General features: G+C 40.7%; 1 protein-coding gene across 5 annotated transcripts in view; it reads left to right on the forward strand.

The window, feature by feature from the left end:
- Positions 1 to 20,241, forward strand: part of Magi1 (membrane associated guanylate kinase, WW and PDZ domain containing 1) — a 549,538-nt gene that overhangs the window by 464,793 nt on the left and 64,504 nt on the right. For all 5 annotated transcript variants that reach the window (XM_013010552.1, XM_013010554.1, XM_013010553.1 and 2 more), the window contains 5 exons: positions 3,019 to 3,076; positions 6,468 to 6,574; positions 8,755 to 8,847; positions 12,503 to 12,685; positions 13,743 to 14,363. In XM_013010552.1, coding sequence (XP_012866006.1) covers positions 3,019 to 3,076; positions 6,468 to 6,574; positions 8,755 to 8,847; positions 12,503 to 12,685; positions 13,743 to 14,363 — 1,062 coding nt within the window. The remainder of the gene's footprint in view (positions 1 to 3,018; positions 3,077 to 6,467; positions 6,575 to 8,754; positions 8,848 to 12,502; positions 12,686 to 13,742; positions 14,364 to 20,241) is intronic.

Genomic DNA, 20,241 nt, shown 5'->3' on the forward strand with positions numbered 1-20,241 from the left:
CTTACTCATGTAACTGTAACCCCTCTGGACAGCATCTTTACAATAAAATAATTTTTTTTTAAAAAGCCACGGGTCAATCAATGTTAGTGGTAGGTAATGTTCAGTCCCAGATGTTCTAAAAGGGTCTCAGTTCCTTCTGAGTTCCATAATTGGTTATATAACCTTATTTCTTTCCTGATTAGACATGCGGTATTGGGTGTTTAGCTATGTTTATTTTTATTAAAGCTATAATACCTCTTTCTGAGCTTAAATATTTTCTGCCATTATTAGCTTCTTAGAACCAAATGGCAAATTCTAGGACAAACACCCTCCTCCCCATCCCCACCCCCCCTTTTTTTTTCAAATCGATGACCCATTTCTATTTTAAGCATTAGGAGACTAATTCCTGTTATTAAGTTAATCACCATATTGGAGGCAAGAAATTTTTATCTTTTCAGTTCAAAATGACTTTTAACTTGAAAAACTGGGAAAGTTGTTTCATCTGTTCCAGAAGGGTTTAAATTGGGAAATATCCAGAAATACCATTCTTAATACTCTCATTTCTCAAGCCCAGAACCCCTAAGTGGTTGACAAGGTAACAGGTCAAAGTAGAGTTGTCTTCTTATGGCATCATTGGGCCTCCATCAAAGCATGTGCCATGTCGCTGTATTTTTACCCACAGTACACTTACATTTAACCTTGGGTCCCAATGTTTAACACCTCATCAGGTAAACAGGGAGCATTCAATAAATGTCTGTTATATAAGCCGGGCGCTGGTGGCTCACGCCTGTAATCCTAGCTACTCAGGAAGCTGAGATCTGAGGATCGCGGTTCAAAGCCAGCCCGGACAGGAGAGACCGTGAGACTCCTATCTCCAATAAACCACCAGAAAACCGGAAGTGGCGCTGTAGCTCAAGTGGTAAAGCGCTCAGCCTTGAGCTGAAGAGCTGAGGGACAGCGCCCAGGCCCAGAGTTCAAGCCCCACGACCGAAAAAAAAAAAAAGTCTGTTATATAAACAAATGGATATTTCCCCCATTTTATGGAAAGATAATCAGGGCAAATATTTCTGGTTACACATTTTGGAAAGAGGTCTGACTTGTTTAATCATGATATGGTCCTTTGCACTCTCCCATTCTTCTACCCCCTGTTACTCTTGCTCCTATTTGCATTTTTTTAATCTTCAGTTTCTCAACTCTTTGGAAATATTTTCCTGGTTCATTTTCATTTAAATGGTAATTTCCAGCTTTGTAAGGAGAAACCATTTCCCAGGCATTTGATTTGTGTCGGTCCACAAGAACTCCATATATAAAAATGCCAAGTTGTGTCAATGTCTGATGATTGGACCTGCCTTGCATTTTAGTAGCTAGTGTCTCCTGAATTCAAAAAAACAAAAAAACTTCTTTAAAAATTGTTAAGTGAGTTTAACAAAAATAGAAAGAAAAGAGAAAATCTGTCTCTTTTTGCAAATAAGTAACGTGGAAGAAATCCTATGAAATTAGTGTCTCAATATACAGCCACTTCCAAGCAAAGCACAGCCTTTGAGTGTTTTCTAGACTGTATGTATTGGTATGTTTTTGTAATCATGGGGACCACCCTCTCACTCTGGGACTGTTCGTGACATATCTGAGCCCTACACTGATTCGACAGTCCTGATCACATGATTCCTTGAATTAAAAGTAAAGTTTCAAAATGATATTTCTTGCAAGTGTTTGTGGTGTTCCATTCAATTCACTCTTAATAATGGCCACTAGGAATAATGATTCTCTTTGGAGTACAGTAGTACTCAAGCCTGCTTTAACTGCTTCTGAATCAAATTGTGTAATTGCTGCTCTCTGAAAGGACTGTTTGATGACACAAACAACAACCTAGGTGCTTGTTTCATAGTGGATAAAAGTAATAGATCCTTGTAACAAAACTTGTAATTGCCTACTTAACAAATCAAGTTCCACCCTTTCATAGGAAACCTTAGGAAGTAAAATCCAGTGGAGCATAGCTGAGTCTCCTAAAGATGCAGAAATCCTCCCATACCCAGTAGTACTAAGATCTGAACTCAAAGTTTTACACTCGCTATTATTAGAGCTACTCTGCCACTTGAGCCACCTTTGTGCCCCTTTTTGCTTTAGTAATTTTTCAGGTAGGGTTTCATATTTGTTTTTTTTGCCTAGGATAGCCTCAGACTATAATTGTTATTACCTAGTTATAGCTGGGATTACAGCTATGCACCATGCTTGGCCTGGGTTTTGCTTGAGCAGGTCAAATGCTAGTGATGATGAACTGGCTCAAATATGGTAGCAGAATAATATAAGTGTTCAGCTGAATAATCTACCTCTGTGTGGGCATTTTATTTGCTCAGTAGCATTTTAATTAGGAGAGAGGAGAAAATCAGATGCAGATTTAATTTTCTTCCAGGGAAAGCAAAACAGGACTATTGTATTGAAAATAAGTAAGAAACATTAATTTTCATCTAGTTTTGCTTGTGCAGTAAGGTAGTGTGGAAACAAAATGAGAAAAGTGTAAATATTGAAGGTAGGAGCTAGACATTTCAGGCAAATTTTAAGTATTTCTAATAAAACCTAATTTAATAGTTGGTTAAAAATAAAGACAGCGGGGACTGCATTTTATTAAGTTTTATTTCTAGAGTAAAACACCAGTAGATAAAATATTGTTCTTCATATAAGAAAGTATACTGAACAACAATGAAATACTAATAACGATACATACTCTTCCATTTGGTTCAGATACACAGTTTTAATTGGGTTTCAGGCATTTTCATGAGCATCCCTCCCTCCCTCCCTTCCTTCTTTCCTTCCTTTCTTCCTCCCTTCCTTCCTTTCTTCCTGCCTCCCTTCCTTGCTTCCTTGCTTCCTTCCTTTCTTCCTTCCTTCTTTCCTTCCTTCTTTCCTTCCTTCCTTCCTTCTTTCCTTCCTTCCTTCCTTGCTTCCTTCCTTCCTTCCTTTTTCTATATACTCTATTGTTGACAGTGTCCAGGCTCTTCAAGAATCCACTTACCTTGCTATAAATTTTGTTTTTCTATTCAGAACTGCCTGCTGGTTGGGAAAAGATCGAAGACCCTGTCTATGGTGTCTACTATGTAGAGTAAGTGCTTTTTGATAATCTCTACATTCTTTCTGTTTTAATGACATGATTTACATCTATAGCAAGCTTGCTATCATGACAAGGTACTAAATAACATTGTAATTAATTTTATAATGAAAATGTGAATATTTCAATGAATGAGAATATGATCAGTATATCTGAAGATAGTATGTTATGTTAGCAAATTCAAGCGGGCAGATTTCATATTGTTTGGTTACTTCCCATAGTTCAAAACAGAATATGGTCCTGGCATATGGCAAATGCTTGGTAAGAGCTAGTTGAAGGAATGAATGAGAAAAGCCAAGATCCCATAGAGAAAATAAATGAGGATCATGTACTTTCAGAAGTATGTATTTGGCCTACTTTTTTTTTTTTTTTTTGGTCATGCCCGGGTCAGAACTTCTCAGTAATTACTTATTCATTCTGACATTCTAAAAATGCTTGAGCAATGTTAATAATTGATGAAATGTTACCAAGAGTAAGAAGGAAGTGGAGAAGGAGGCAAAGTCACATGATGTGTAACCTCTGTATCTCTTTGTCCCTCCCTTCCTGGGGACTACATTTGTAGTCCTGTTTACTGTTTGAACCTGAGCTCTTCACTGTGGACTTTATTCCAGCATGAGGTACACCTGTCATGAGAGTTATGGATTAGTAAGATGATATTAAAAGAAAGTAATGCCCAAAAGATAATATGCTGGACAAATATGCTGCGTATCTTTTCTTCTTGAAAAGGATAAAATGTCCTTTGAAAGAAAACAAGACTCTATAAATTTTGCATAATCTACTGCTTATGCAAATACAGATAACAGGCATGTTTTCTTTCCCTTATGTTACTGGCAATGAAAAATTCCTCTGTATAATGTCCTGGTGAAATGAACATATGATGTAAACATCCCAGACTGTGAAATACTTAGCATCTTACTATAAAAATTTTTTAGTTCAAGTCAGCAAGTGTCCTCAGCCAGCACTAAGTGCTTTCTCTGTACCTAACAAGAACAGTTGGCAATCTAGGCCATGGAAGAGGCAAGTGAAGTTACTTCTCTGACCCTAGCAAATGCATTTCCTTTGCCAGTCCTGCAGATTATCTTTTTTTTTTTTCAGTCACAGAGAAGTTTTGCTACTTGGGACTCATTTTCAAACTGTCACTCACCTAGACTGTGCACATAGTAAGGAGAGAAATGGGGAACAACTGTGTTGGTGACAGGAGACATTTGGTATTTAAGGGGCAAGGGATTATTTTACCCTTCAATGTCTTAGAAGTCTGTGCCTTGTAATACTTGAGTCTCATTGATGTTAATAGAAGACTAATTCTTACATTGAAAATGCCTATAAGAATTAAAAACTAAACAAGTATTTCTTTAATATGAATTAAGGAGAATCAGTCTATCCATGCTGTTTGATAAATTTGTCTTCAAAAAGGAAAGCTTGATTTTAGAGCTCTATACAATCAGATTATAATTATGTCCCTAAATGTCTAATGAGCCATTGTTCTTCTAAGTATGTACATGCACATATATGGATATGTATATGCTTGTATATTTGCATGGGCTTGTATCTATATACACATGTATACTTAGACATACTCAATAAACAGGCCATGGCTTTATTTATGTATTAGTGTGTATATGTATGTTTTTGCCATGACTTTATTACATAATCATCTAAAACATCTGGGTCTTTGTCACATTGGACACATCACATCTGCTTAGACTAGCTATATTTGGAGTCTTCCCCCCCCCCAAGGGCTATACTTTTCATTCTGCCTCTGTGTCAGATGATCAGATTAGTTGACAGATATTTAGTGGAGTTGTTTTCACTTAACTGTTGTGGCGAGCACTTAAGTTTCTGCCTTCTGTGCAAGGTTCCATTGCAGTCCTCATGTTGTAAACAGCTTCACCCATCTGCTTTCATCTGACTTCTCAGGAATGCCAAAGTCTTCTTGTGGAGTTTAAGCAACTTCCCCCACGAGGCGATACCTTGGAAATTGGAGTAAAGTCACATCTTGGAATTTGAAAGCAGACAGCCCTGAGCTTCCAGGCCTGTTATTCCTTAGTAGCTATGTTATATTCAAGGAATTCATAACTCCTCAAAAGTTTACTTATTTATTTATCTTTAAATTTTTTTTGTTGTCATAAAGGTGAGGTACAAAGGGGTTTCCATTTCATAAGGCTGGTACTGAGCATATTTCTTTTTGGACAATGTCACCCCTTCCTTGTTCGTTCCCAGCGTTTCCTTCCCATCCCCACCCACAAGTTCTATAGTTTATTTTCAACATAGTTTCCACTGCTGCATTTGCTCACCTCATGTGTCTCCATTTTTGTGTCCCCTCTTACCTCCCCTGAAGACAGAAAAATGAAAAACAAAAAAAAGAAAAGTTAAAAAAAAACCCTTTGCGTCCATTTCCTGGAGTTCATTTTGATAAGTACATTTTTATATGCTCAGCGGCACATTGTGCCTTTGTGTTCCTCCCCTAAGAATGTCCTCCTTTGGTTTCACTGTGTGTGAATGCCTGGAGTCCTGTACAATTTATCTTACTTTTTATTTTGAGGAAATACAGTAGCCCCCTCCATTACCCCATCCATCATTACACTCTTTGTGGTCTCACTTTCCTGAGGTCAGCCATAGTTGGAAACATATCACACGGGAAATTCCAGAAGTAAGTCGTTTGTAAATTTTAAGTCAAGGGCCATTCTGATTAACAAAGTGAAATCACAAACTGTCCTGCTATGCCAGATCCAGGATGGCTAATGGCCTTTGTCTGTCATGTCCCTACTTCATGCACTGCCAGCCTGTGAATTGTTCATTGTCACCAGGCTCCTCCTAGCATCGTAGTACCTGGGTTCAAGGCGCACTTAAGTGTACTTAGCTGTGCCTTCAGAATGCAGACATCATCCAATAGCAACAGGAGTATTCTCAAGAGAAGCTATGAAATGCTTCCTTTCAATGAACATTCTCAACATAATGAGGGGAGGGGAAAAAAATGAACCCTATGCTGAGGTTGCTAAAATTTATAGTAACTTATTGTTAATTCTTCCTGGACCTAATTTGTAAACCTTGCCGTGGGTACATATGTATGTGGAATTAAAATCATAGTAAGATAAGGTTCAATATTATCCCTGGTTTTCAAAATCCTCTGGGGTCTGGAATAATCCTCTTTGTGAACAGTGGGGTACTGCCATATGAGTAGGAGCGTTACCAAAATGCATAACTGACAACACAATGCCGGGTGCATATAAGCAGTCAGTAATGGAAACTTCATTTGTATTTACTGTTCTATGTAGGGTTAAAGCACTTGCTTTATTCAGTTCTAACCACAGAACTTGACAGTGATTGGCTTTTTGCTGGTGGGATGGAAATTTCCTGCCTGTAAACAGTTCTCCTTTCTCTACAGCCACATCAACAGAAAGACCCAGTATGAGAACCCTGTTCTGGAAGCCAAGCGGAAGAAGCAGTTGGAGCAGCAGCAACAGCAACAACAGCAGCCACCACCGCTAGAAGGTTAGCTTCTTCCCTGGAGGCTTTTTTTTAGCTGGGAACTTGGGACAAAGCCTGAGCACTGACACCCCCGTGTGGTCAGAATTGGCCTTGATGACTGAGCCATTCTCCCAGGCAAGGAGTTGCTGTCCTGAGCTGAGGATGCTGAGCCTCTACTCACTAACCACCCTTGCCACACTTTGCTGATGGCAGGGGAGAGACAGGTTCAGAATCACCTGCATCTCTTCTGGCATGAAGGAATTCCCACTCTGGCGACATTTGTGTTCTAACTGCTCTCACAAATACAGATGCCTTTTAGCATTTTTACTTTAGGCAGAATTGCTAGGCACAAGCAGTGACTTTTATTTTTAGGAAAATTACATGTGAACACAGATCAGAAAGAGCTGGTAATTTTGAGAGCTTCTTAAGAGTTAGATTAATTCACGGTCTTTGTAAAAATATGAACCATTCATGAAAGTAGACTATTAAATTCTCTCATGTTGTCCCCACATCATTCTTGAAGTTTTTCTGTGTAGAAATATTAGATACTCTAGGGATATACAAATTGTAGATGTTTTTAAAAATCATATAATTGTGTGTGTGTGTGCATGTGTGTGTGCGCATGCGTGTGCACACACACATGCAAATGCACCAGTATGGCTAGGGTTTGGGTTTGAATTTGGGACCTTGCATGCATTCTTGCTCTGCTTTTTGTTCCACATCTGGCTTTTTGCTGGTGAATTTATCTACCTGGGCTGACTTTGAACTGTTTTCAGCCTCCTGTGTAGCTATGATTATTACCTTATAAATCTTAATAATTTTGTAATGTATCACTTACTGAATATTTCCACCTTTGTTTAGCCATCCATTTATTAACAAAGACAGGTTTTTTCCAGTTTTCCACTGGAAATAATATTTAAAAATAATAGGCCCCATATCTTCTCAATATGATGTCACATGTATTATTTTGATTACTATAATGCAGAATATAGTGCTGTACTTTTTTTGTGGGAGAGAATCAAATTTAAAGCCTCCTACCTGCTAAGCACATACTTTACCATTAGTTCCATCTCCAGCCCTTGAATGTAATAAATAAATAGAGACACTATGCTCTGGATTAGCCATTTTTCTTCTGTCAAGATCCTCATAGTAAACAGTTAAGGCTTTACGATACATACATTCTTAGTTACAAGTGGTCAGTTCTTGTTCTTGCAGCCTGATAGCCAATATGCAAAGGAACGTACATAGCTACATGTCTAAAACTTGACCTATGTACCCTGTCAATTGAACCTAGTTTCTAGGTGTCACAAAGTCAACAGCACCTTTCTCCTAATCTTTTGATTATTTGTTGCTATAGTATTTCACTGCGTAGTCAAGGCTCCTATCCCAGCCTTCCAACTACTAGAGATTTCAGGGAGGTACCACCACACCCAGCTTAATTCTTTTATTCTTTTCAGCGATTTTTAAAGTGTAAGTGCTGTTCTTTGCTGGCAAAAGAATAGCACTGGACCCAATTTGACTGATAAACTCTGGTGTTCTACTTGCTGCCCTGCACTGTTTAATTTAGACAGTGAGTGTGTGTATGTGTATCTACTTGCCAATTCACAGTCCTCTGCCTCATCTCTTCTCTATTTGAAAAGAACATTTTAAACGATAACACTTGGTACTGTTGGAAAATGTCCTTTGGGCAGTGGGGCTGTACAGCAGAATATGGTACCTGAGCTGGAAAGTAACTCTGGTGCCTCTCAGGGGGCCTTAAGCTGTGTCAGACAACATTAGGACACAGGAATCCTGGTAGTGGCTCCCAGTTTGGTTCAGAGATGACAAGAGTTAGCACCTTCGCCCCATACTCTCATCTGTGTTCATCTAGCACTCCCCCTAAGACAGGCTGAGTCCACCTGTGCCTCGCTTGCCTTAAGGAGCTTTCTCCCTCTAAGGGCTGACTTTGGGCAACCTTACTGCTTTTCTCATTTTTGTTCTTGATTTCACTTTGGACTCTCCAGCCAGAAAGATCTGGAGTTTTTATTGATTCAATGTCTATTCCCCAAATATTGGTGAATTTCTTTCCCCAAGTATCCCTGAGAAGAGAAACCCAAGGTCAGGTACCAGCTTCATTCTGATCTGATTTAGTTTATTGATTTGATTAGCATTGTGAAGGGAAATGGGCCAGCTCTTTGACACTCTTTCCTTTTTCTTTCTCTTAGAATGGGCAGAAGATCATTCATCCCTTGTGCCTCCTGTTGTTTCTACCCATCCCCCAAGCAATCCAGAGCCAGCCAGGGACCCTCCACTTCAGGGTAATGTGTTTTTATAATTGCATCGTGGTGTCATGTCTCATTTTAAAAAATTTTATAGTGAAAACACAAATAGTAAAAGCAATTCTATTAGTGTTGTTAATCAGACATGTCTGAAAATCTAGAATCCTTCCAGAATAAGATTCTCTCGCTCTTTGCAGTATTTTAAAAACAACCAGAGCTTTCATCCTCAGTGCTGTTGACAGTTTGGGCGTGATAATTCTGCATGTAGGGGGCTTTCTTGTACCTGATGGGATGTTTTAAAGTATCCCTGCTCATCTCCTACCTCACCCCTATCCTGTGGCAGGCTAAAGTTTCTCCAGACACTGCTAAATGTCCCTGGGTGCTAAATCATGTCAGCATTGGAAACCATCAGTGTAGAGACCACAAATATTTAATGCCATGTTAAATAAGATAAATTCTTTTAAAAAAAAAATGGTTAGGGAGCTGGGAAGGTGGCTCAGTGGTAGAGTGCTTGCCTTGCATGCATGAGGCCCTGGGTTCGATTCCTCAGCACCACATAAGCAGAAAAAGCCAGAAGTGGCACTGTGGCTCAAGTGGTAGAACACCAGCCTTGAGCTGAAGAACACACCAGAGTTCAGAGTTCAGGCCCCACTATTGACAAGAAAGAAAGAGAGAGAGAAAGAAAGAGAGAGAGAAAGAAGGAAGTTGTTATTTACTTCATTGTTATTGTAATGTATGGAGGGATTACATGAATCAGGTAATGAGTACATTCCTTTTCCTACAGTGTCCTCCTCCCTCCCCTCACTCTCTCCTAGTTCACCCACCCCAGTCTCCACCCACGAGTTGTGTAGTTCACTTTCATCAGTGCCCTGTGAGCTCCACTGCTGCACTTAGCATTAGATATATCAAGACTCTAGTCAACAAACTTGCATTTGACTAAGATTTCCCTGTCGGTGTAAATGGCTTTATATTATATTAAAGTTCTCTTCCCTGGCTCCTGCCACGGTGTTGGCATTTATGCATATTATACAGAGAGCATTTCCTTGAGGCTCACTTACTTACATCCACAAATAATATGTGCCCCCTAGAGAGAACCATTCTTGAAAAGTGTAAGCTCTCAGATTTTCAGGCCTCATTGTTCCACAGTGATAGGGGAATGCTGGGATTTTGTTGTTGTTTGTTTAGTTTGCCTTTTCTCTTAAATAATGAACAAGCATCTTGTTTTATAAGTTAGGAGATATTTGTAGTTCAAAAACATTAAAAATAATGCAAGATTTACCTTCAAATCTACGTTTTCAGCATGCTATACCTGTGTTAGCTGTACAATTAGTAGAGTAATTCTCTCATTTTGACTCCTCCATTACAATTTTCATAATACAGCAGTTGTTTCTCTGCTTGCCGGACATTGTCATAGATGAAGGGTTGGTTTTTGTTTTTTTTTTTAAAGCTTTTAAAGCTTTTTCTGACACAAGTATACTGTCTTTGGTGATAATGACTTTATAAAAGATAGACCATAATATATAATAACATATTGATTGATATCAGTATGATTCAGCCTCCTCCATGTTTGGTTGAAGCCTGGTAGGGAAATAATCCCTAATGGTGGTTCAAGGGCAAAGTTTGGGGCCAAAACCCAAAAAATCTTGATTGAGTGCGCCTGGTAGAGGCAGGAATGTAAAAGGGAACATTTTTAAGAACTGCTCATGTGAGTTTCAGAACACAGCCAAGACTTAAAACTGCTTTCTAGCCCACAAAGATTTTAGGTCTCAGAAAATTACACCGATCAGAGCTATGGCAGAGAACTTCGAATTTCACTGCTTGTGGCGAAAAACTATTTCTCTCCACAAGTTGCCTTAACTAATGATCCACCCATCTATAAAATGTGCATAAATGTGAAACCCTCTGGTCTTCCCTCTCTAGTTAAGCATGACCAGTGGAAGGCAGTGGTGTAATTTCAAAGCTCTGTTCATGTCTCTATTAAGATGAAAATACTCCAAGCACAAAATATGCTAATGACTTTTTAAAATATTCAAACTGCCTGGTGCGTTTCACATCTTCTAACTTTGCCTGTAATAAGTATAAAAAAGTTCTAACATCAGACACTTCAATCTTAGCAAAAGCCTGTTGAATCTGTTTGTGATTTTGTTCATTCATTCCTTCACTCTAGAAGAACTACAGAATTCCAAGTGAGTGGCTTACAAGCGGAAATCTTCACGGAGCTTAGATTTTAATAGTTTTATGTGTGTTCACATGCAATGTCCCTCATTCCTGGGCACAGGGAACAGTATTACTAGACAAGAAACCAAACCAGCAAGGAGATGTATACTGTATTAGAAAGCTATAAATTCTAACGACAAAAATAACAAGAAAGGTAGTCAGCACTGGTGTTTTACATGTATAATCTAGCAAAAACCCTAAGTGGAGCTCTGGCTCAAATGGTAGAGAACCATCCTTGAGTAGGACAAGATAAGGGATAGTGTTCAAGCCCCAATACCAGTGTGTGCAGGTGCGCGCGCACACACACACACACACACACACACACACACCAGTGTGTGCAGGTGCGCGCGCGCACACACACACACACTCCAGGAAAGGGAGATGAGACATGTTGGAGAAGGCATTGTGTGTTTTAATCTGTACTCAGGAAAAGTCTACATAACTGAAGTATGTTTCACTTCCAGCTTCCTGAAACAACTAGTAGCCTTTGCTATAAGATTCTAGGCCATTCGCCTCCTTTTTCTAAAATAAATTTTAAGGGTCATTTCACCTGTCCTCAACTTTCTACCTGGTAATTGGCTTAACAGCTGTCTCCCTCCAGTCTTTGCTGCAGGTGGCATCTCTCCCCATTCTCCCCAGGCCTTGGCAGGTGACTATGCCTGGCACCTCTCAGGAAGCTTCGCCTTTCTGTAGCCACAGCTTGTCAAACTTCCAATAATCCTTGGGATTTCTCTCGAGTGGTGGTTAATGAACAGACCTCTGACTACAGGCAATTTAAAAGAGCCTTCCTTTTTAGGAGCCAGAGACTTTTCAAATATGCAATTAAAAATTGTATGCCTGCCCAGAGACCTTTTAGGCCTTTTAGTTATAGTTAACCAAAAATAACTTTTCTTTCTGGGTGCCAGGCTCCTAGAGCCCCCCCCTTCCCCTCTCTCTCTCCCTCTTTCCCATCAAATAGCAATTTTAGTAAGAAAGAAACATAGCCACCATATTATCCTGGAACTATCTGCATTTTTTCCTGAGCCTTCCATTTGGTTGAAACCTAAAAGTTTTCATCAGTTGATATTATAGGTAAAATCCAGACCCAAAGCAGTATATTGGATGCAGTCCCAATAGACAGTGACACAAAATAAGGACTGACTGAACTTCCTTTGGGGGAGCTATGGCTTCTCAGTTCCCTAATACCAGGGAAGTGGACCACCCAATCAGGACCAGTTTTGTCCTCCTCTTCTGTCTTCCTTTAAACTTTAAAGATGGCATGCTTTGTGCATAATACCCATCTCCTAAACAGAGAGAGGGACCTGAGAGTACTCCGATTCCTGAAATCAAAAGAACACTTTCTTGAAACACATCTCTATTCTAAGGCTTCAGCCCAAACATGAGCTTGGAGAGTCAGATCTATAATGTCTCATATCTAAACTTAATTTTCCTTCTCACTCATAGACAAACTCCTTGCTCTTCTCTCGTTTTCATCCAGGCAAACCCTTTTTTACACGAAACCCTTCTGAGCTGAAAGGCAAGTTCATCCACACGAAGCTGCGGAAAAGCAGTCGTGGCTTTGGCTTCACGGTGGTAGGAGGAGATGAACCCGACGAATTCCTGCAGATCAAGAGCCTGGTTCTAGATGGTCCTGCCGCACTGGACGGCAAGATGGAGACAGGTGTGTGGGGGGGGCTGCAGCCTTCTAGTGATGAGATCAGCTCACCACTAAGCAAGACCAAAGAACATTGTGTCTCACAGGTTTATAAAGGTCTTTTACACCCTTGGAATGTGCCAGAGCCCTCCATCCTTCAGTCCAGGTGCCAGAAGCCTTTATACTCATTTAAACTTCAGAAGTGATAATTCACTAGAAATGTAGAGATCCAATTGAATAAGTGATTTCTAAACTTGGATCTCTGCAGTGACAATTTTCAGAAAAAAAATGTCAGTGATCTTTCAATGATGATTATATTCTCTTTAGCGGAGAAGACACCGGATACTTAAGGAATGCTTCATTAGCAGTTAAAATAAGCAATAGAAGCAGTCTCTCTGTGCCTCATGCAATCACCTCCACTTATAGCTTCATATAGCTGACAAGAGAGACAGCATTTTGTGTCCACTCCCTCACAAGTTTTGGTGGGAGGGATGAGGGTTTGGCTTAAGTGGTAGAACACCTGCCTAGCAAGCATGAACTTCTGAGTTCAAATCCCAGTAGTTCCAGAAAGAGGGGTGGGGAGGGAGGGAGGAAGGGAGAATGACTAGAGCTGAGACTAATTACACAAGAAGAAAAGCAGTAGATTTGTTTAATATGAGTTTTCTGTGACATGGAACACTCATAAAGAAGTACACACCCAAGTATGTTAGCATGTGGTTAGAGTGAATACTTACTGCCTTGAACATGGAATCCTCAGCTGTGAAAATGTAAGAAGACAAATGGGTGTTGACTACAGTAGTTTGACTTCTTATCCATGGTAGTAAGAATGTTACCTGGGGTAAGACGATTTTGAGATATAGAAAGGCTATCTTCCACTGCAATTTTATCTCCTGCTTCTGGGAAGAAAAGGAGGAGGATCAGAGTGTCTTGCCTTCATTTTTATACTTGCTGATTTTTTTTTTTTAAGTATAGTTAGCTCAAAAGAATTCTGATGCTAGAGTGGCATATTTTGGGATAGGATGTTAGGAACACAACATTTCTGGGTGCTGTGTTTTTTTGACTCCTTCACTTTTTGCATTTACAGGAGATGTGATTGTCAGCGTGAATGACACCTGTGTTTTGGGACACACCCATGCGCAAGTTGTGAAAATCTTCCAGTCAATTCCCATTGGTGCCAGTGTGGACCTTGAACTCTGTCGAGGTTACCCATTGCCTTTTGACCCAGATGACCCCAACACAAGTTTAGTGACCTCAGTGGCCATTTTGGACAAAGAACCAATTATTGTGAATGGACAAGAGACCTATGACTCGCCCGCCAGCCACAGTAGTAAGACAGGCAAAGTGAGCAGCATGAAGGATGCCAGGCCAAGCAGCCCTGCCGACGTGGCTTCCAACAGTTCTCACGGCTATCCCAATGACACAGTCTCCTTGGCTTCCTCCATTGCCACTCAGCCAGAACTTATCACTGTCCACATAGTCAAAGGGCCCATGGGCTTTGGTTTTACTATTGCAGACAGCCCTGGTGGAGGAGGTCAGAGAGTGAAACAGATTGTGGACAGTCCTAGGTGCCGAGGCCTGAAAGAGGGAGACCTCATAGTGGAAGTGAATAAGAAGAACGTTCAAGCCCTCACACACAACCAGGTCGTGGATATGCTGATTGAATGCCCGAAGGGCAGCGAGGTCACACTGTTGGTGCAGCGGGGAGGTATGGAGAAGCTTTTGTTCTCTGTGCTATCATCTCAAGTCTCTCGCAGCAAGGTCTTCATGGGAACTCTGGGTTTAAATATGTGCTTTTAAGATGATTTTTTTTAAAAATCACTTTTCAGTGCTGAGAATTGAACCCAGATTCCAGGACCTGCTAGTCAAGTATTCTACCTCTGAGTGATGTACCCAGCTCAAGATTGTTTTTTATTGAAGTATTTAGAAATCCTTTCTAAATGCTTCGTGATTGTTTCAAATGCTAGTCCCTTTGGGATAAAGTTTATAGTTTCTACATTATGTTACACATGTGTAAGTAAAGTCTCACTTTAAAACCTAAATCAGTTGTACTTTTTAAAACCCATTAAGTTTTAGTAGGCTGGGAATGGGTGCCCATGCCTATAACTCTAGCTGTTCAGGAAGTAGCAGTTGAGAGAAATGTGTTTCAAAGCCAGCCTAGTATAAAAAGTTAGTGAGATTTCCATCTCAACCAACAAGCTGGATCCCAGCTACAGGGGAGGCATAGGGCATAGGTCAGCGAATTGTAATAAAAAGTTGGTCCCAGACCAAAAAAAGAAAAAAAGCCAAAATGTATGAGACCCCTGTCCTACCAATCACTAAATCATGGATGTATAACTCAAATGGTAGAATACCTGTTTAGCAAGTGTGAAGCTCTGAGTTCAAATCCCATTACTCCCACCAAAACTCAAAAGATAAGATTTCAAAATGTTTCCCCTTGAAGACCCCTGAGCCTGCACAGGATACTGGATCTCGCTTCACTCGCCTCTTCTTCTCACAAGGCTTGTACAACTGTCTTTTCTGAAATTACTTACAAGACCTTAAGCCCTTTCTCAGCTCAAGAACTTTTTTAGTTTTCCTAACAAAGAAAAAAATTTCTTGTTTCCATTTTCTGGAGTTCATTTCCATAAATACTATTTTCTATGATCAGGTACACATAGGCATTGCGTCTTGGTGATCCTCTCCTAAGAATATCCTCCTTTGGTCTCACTGTGTGTGAATGCAGATTCCTACAACTTACCATGTCTGGATCTTTTTTTTTTTTTTTTTTTGCCTTCTTGTTTCCTCTGCACAGAGCCCTTTATCCAGTCCTCAGTTTGATTTGGTCTCAGCTCCCCCCAAGAAGCCTTCTTGGATCACTTTATCTAATTATCCCCTGACCCACGTCATCTCTTCTACTCCATTTCTTCTGCACATCTCCACCGTTGTGGCCTTTATTGCAGTCAGTATTATCATAACTCAGCCACTGTATATTTATTTATTTATCTTATAGTTCAGCTTTACATACCTGACTCCTTATTCTTGGGTGTGACTATTTTTAGTGTAAGTGGTAGAATGATAGTGCCACCAATTGGACTAAAAATGTTCCTCAGCCTAGTCTCATGAGAATAAAGAGGTTGAGGATCTCACGGAACTGGGGTTTCTAAATCTGGAGCCGACGTTCACCTTTCTTCCTCCTATCTCTCCTCTTCTTTTCCCCACCTTGTGCTTCACCAGCACTCCAGGGCCTCGCCCAGAATAATAGTCTCTACCCCAGTGAAGTGTCCTGCTCCTGGGATAAGTATTTGTGGCTGGTTATGGCAGAGGCTTGCGCAAAATAGCCTGAGACTGGTTGTTCCCACAATCTTTGCCAACACAGTTTGTTTCAAGGACATCATATTTGAGGGTTTTTGTTTTGTTTTGTTTTGTTTATAAGTCGTGGGGCTTAAACTCTGGGCCTGGGCACTGTCCCTCAGCTCTTCAGCTAAGGTGAGCACTCTACCACTTGAGCCACAGCACTCCTTCTGGTTTTCTAGTGGTATATTGGAGATAAGAGTCTCATAGACTTTCGTGCCTGGGCTGGCTTTGAACCGAGATCCTCAGATCTCAATCTCCTGAGTAGCTAGGATGACAGGCGTGTGCCACCGGTGCCCGGCCATGTTTGAGTTTTTGACGAGAGAGGAAAAAATCAGACGTGGCTCCCTTGCAGTGGAGAGCTCATTTGTGTCAGAACAGCCACGCAATCAGCTATGGAGAATCTTCCTGCTATGTGATCAGAATGATTGGAGTAGCTGGGCAGAAATCCAAAATATTGTTCAACTGTCTGTATGCATCAAAATGCTCAATCACCCCTTCTAGAGTGGGTAATTGAGCAGATTTCATCTTTTTAACCTATTTCAAGACAGTTTTTGTGTTTTTGTTTTGTTGGTTAGTGGGGCTTGAACTCTGGGCCTGGGCGCTGTTCCTAAGCTCTCCAGCTCAAGGCAAGTACTCTACCACTTGAGCCACAGTGCCGCTTCCAGTTTTCTGTGGACTTTCCTGCCCAGGCTGGCTTTGAACTATGATCCTCAGATCTCAGCTTCCTGAGTAGCTAGGATTATAGGCATGAGCCACCGGCACCCAGCTTTCAAGACAGTTTTGAAGTCTCTTTCTCATATCTGTCCACTTGATTCTCAGATCATTAGTTCTTTAATAATGACCAAATGTAGTTGGAAATAACTTGAGTGTAAGTGTGATGATGATGATGATGATGGGGATGATGATGATGATGATGGGGATGATGATGATGATGATGGGGATGATGATGATGAGGATGGGGATGAGGAAGCCAGGAATGATAGTTGACTGTTGCAGATAAATTGGTGCTTTGTGGAGAGTTTTCCTCCTGTCTGACTTTACGGCTTTCCTAGGATTGATGAAGGTACAGCCCAGTACAGCTGAGGTATTCACTCAGGTTCTGCAGTTCCCAGTCCTATTTTCTGCCTACTTAATTCTGAGGAACACTGACTTTGCATACTTATTGGTGTCGGTGGCCAGCAATCTGGAAACTTGCCAGTGGGTCTTGGCAACATTTTGATCCTGCTCATTTGATAGTTACAAACTATCTATTCTCTCTCCAATTTACTTCTTCTTCATTTCTGTGGTATACTCACTTGTGTTCCATTAGATCTCTTAGTGAAAGAGAACCCACCCCCTCAAAAAATAGTTCCATGACTATTTACTAACTTAACACTTCCTGGAATCTGTGAATTTGCTTGAAGTAACAGTAAGTGATTAGTGAAACATATCTCTGGATTTTTAACTGTGTTTGTGTTCCCACAATTCCTGAGCCCTTCTTTCTGTTTAATTCCATCACATTTTATAACATTGATGTAGAAAGATTCAAAATATACTGCCTCATTAGTCAACATCTACATGGTTTCTTCCAGAACCTGAGTCACTTAAAGACCCTATAACATCAGTAGACTTTGAAATACGCCATATGCCTTGTGTTTGATATATGGGAAGGATGGCATATTTGTACATCTGCAGTTGGCAGGCTAGCACCAGCTACTATTAATCTTTCTCAGAAGCATATAATTATATTTGTTTCTGCCATGCACGATTGTGTGAGTCAGCACTGACATTTAATCACCCTTCTGGTGAGGATTATAAGGAGAAGATTTGATGGAGGCACAGGACAGCAGCCCAGTTAAACATGAACATGAAGGCTACTTCACGAATTGCTTTGAATGACTTTCACAGCTCCTGGTATGCAAAATAAGTGCTTCATGGTGAGAATGAGACTTTCTGTGCTTTGGGGCAAAATTGAATGTTTTAGAGCATCTGTTTTTTGTTTGTTTTGGTTTTGGGTTTTTTTTTTTTTTTGGTTGGTCATAGGGCTTGAACTCAGGGCTTGGGCACTGTCCTTGAGCTCTTTTGCTCAAGGCTAGCATTGGGACACTTTGAGCCATAGTGCTACTGCCGGTTTTGAGTAGTTAATTGGAGGTAAGAGTCTCACAGGGACTTTTCTGCTTGGGCTGGCTTCAAACTGTGATCCTCAGATCAATCACAGCCTCCTGAGTAGCTAGGATTACAAGTATGAGCCACTGGAGCCTAGCTGTTTTAATTCTTAATCCCCAGGCTCTTTTTTGTTGGTTGGATTGTTTGCTTGCTAGTACTGGGGCTTGACCTCAAATCCTGGTCTTTGTCCTTTAACTTTTGTGCTCATGGCTAGCACTGTACAATTTGAGCCACAGCTCCATTTCTGGCTTTGTGGTGATTAATTAGCGAATAATCTCATGGACTGTTCTGCCCAGGTTGGCTTCAAACCTCCATCCTCAGAGCTCCATGAGCCACTAGCACCCAGACCCCAAGCTCATTTTCAACATTTGTTGTCATGATCTGATATTCTTTGCTTTTTAGTACTTTTAAGCTCTTCCTCCTATCTTCCCCAATAGAAAATTGAGCGGAGGTTGAAATACCTTTTGTAAATATCTGAGAGCCGACAGTTTTCTAAGTCAGGGTAGAGTTGCCAGGATTGTTTATGCACACGCCTGGGTATCTGGAACCATCCCAGGCACTCTGAACACACCTCTTTTGCATCTAGCACAGCTCTCAGGAGTGTTTCCAAAAACAAAGCTCCTTCTGCGCTTGCCTGGCACCCCATCTTTCTATCTCATCCCCCAATTTCAACCTCCTAAGTAGCTAGGATCATAGGCTTGAGCCATTGTGTCTGGCTATTTCTTTATTAAAAAAATTATGAACCCAGTACCTTTTGGACAGTTCTCTCTGCATTATGACAAGAACAACTATTATTCTATACATGGAAGAGCATAAGTGTTTAGAGCTTACGTATGAAACTCTACATCCTGGCTCCTGTTTGGACCCTCTTTGTGACTTTAGGAGAGTCACTTAGCTTCTCTGAGTTTAGTTCAACATTAAAAAAAAAAATGTGGATGACATTTGCCTTGAAAATGGGTTATGCAGATCAAAGAATGTATCATTTGTGCCACAACTGACACCGAAGTAGCTATGCTAACCGTGATGTTTTCCTAATATTGCTGAAGCGTTGGGTATGGTGGCTTGTTTTTTTTTTTGGGGGGGGGGTCCGGTCGTGGGGCCTGAACTCTAGGCCTGGGCGCTGTCCCTCAGCTCTTCAGCTCAAGGCTAGCGCTCTACCACTTGAGCCACAGCGCCACTTCTGGCTTTTTTCTTTTTGCTTATGTGGTGCTGAGGAATCGAACCCAGGGCCTCAGGCATGCAAGGCAAGCACTTTAACCACTGAGCCACTTCCCAGCCCCTAGGGTGGCTTCTTAATTGAAAAACACAATGAAAGAGCCATTTGTAATTTTGTTCTGGAAGCTTCATTGTCCATTGTGATGCACAGGTACTGTTAGGTTGTCCCCCCGTGGGCCCTTCTAGTTTTTATTCTACAACATATGCCTTGTGAGAAACCAAGTTTATAGAACTAAAAATCATTATTTTCATTTCTGAGTGATTAAAGACTCTATTGCTTTTTGTTTTGTGGTGCTGGAGATCAAACCCAGAGCCTAAGCACAGGGTCTCACCCTGCGCTACATCCCCAGCCTCGAGCTATAGAAGTACCATTTCTCCATCTCATCTCAGGCCCTGCTCAGCTCCTCCCTTCCACACCTTCTCCTCCAGGACCTGAAGGCACATGACCCCGGAGAGGCTGTGTTGGTGCTCGGATTCTGCTAGTTTTTGCTCATCACAAGAATAGAAGTAATACTTTGCTTTCTGGCTTGTATAAGTCATACGTGGAAGATTTTTGTCCAGTCCCTAAGTAATGTTAGGATCTGGTTTAAATAACATGAAATATTAGAATTCCTGGAGAGGAGGAAAGGTCCAAGTTTTCACTCTACCCCAGGCTTCTTATGGGGGACCAAGCATGTGATGTGGTCTCAGAAAATATTACTTGACTCAATTAAATGTTATCTATAAGTCAGGGGAGAAAATGAATCATATAGCTTTTTAGCCATACTTCATAACTGGAAGGATAATGATGAGAATTAAAACATCAAAATTGTGTATAATAGTGGTTGAGATAAGCCAGGTACCAGTGGCTCACCCCTATAATCCTAAGTACATAGACTGAGACCTGAGGA

Source organism: Dipodomys ordii, unplaced genomic scaffold (assembly GCF_000151885.1).
Source record: "Dipodomys ordii isolate 6190 unplaced genomic scaffold, Dord_2.0 Scaffold12, whole genome shotgun sequence".
Taxonomy (NCBI): domain Eukaryota; kingdom Metazoa; phylum Chordata; class Mammalia; order Rodentia; family Heteromyidae; genus Dipodomys; species Dipodomys ordii.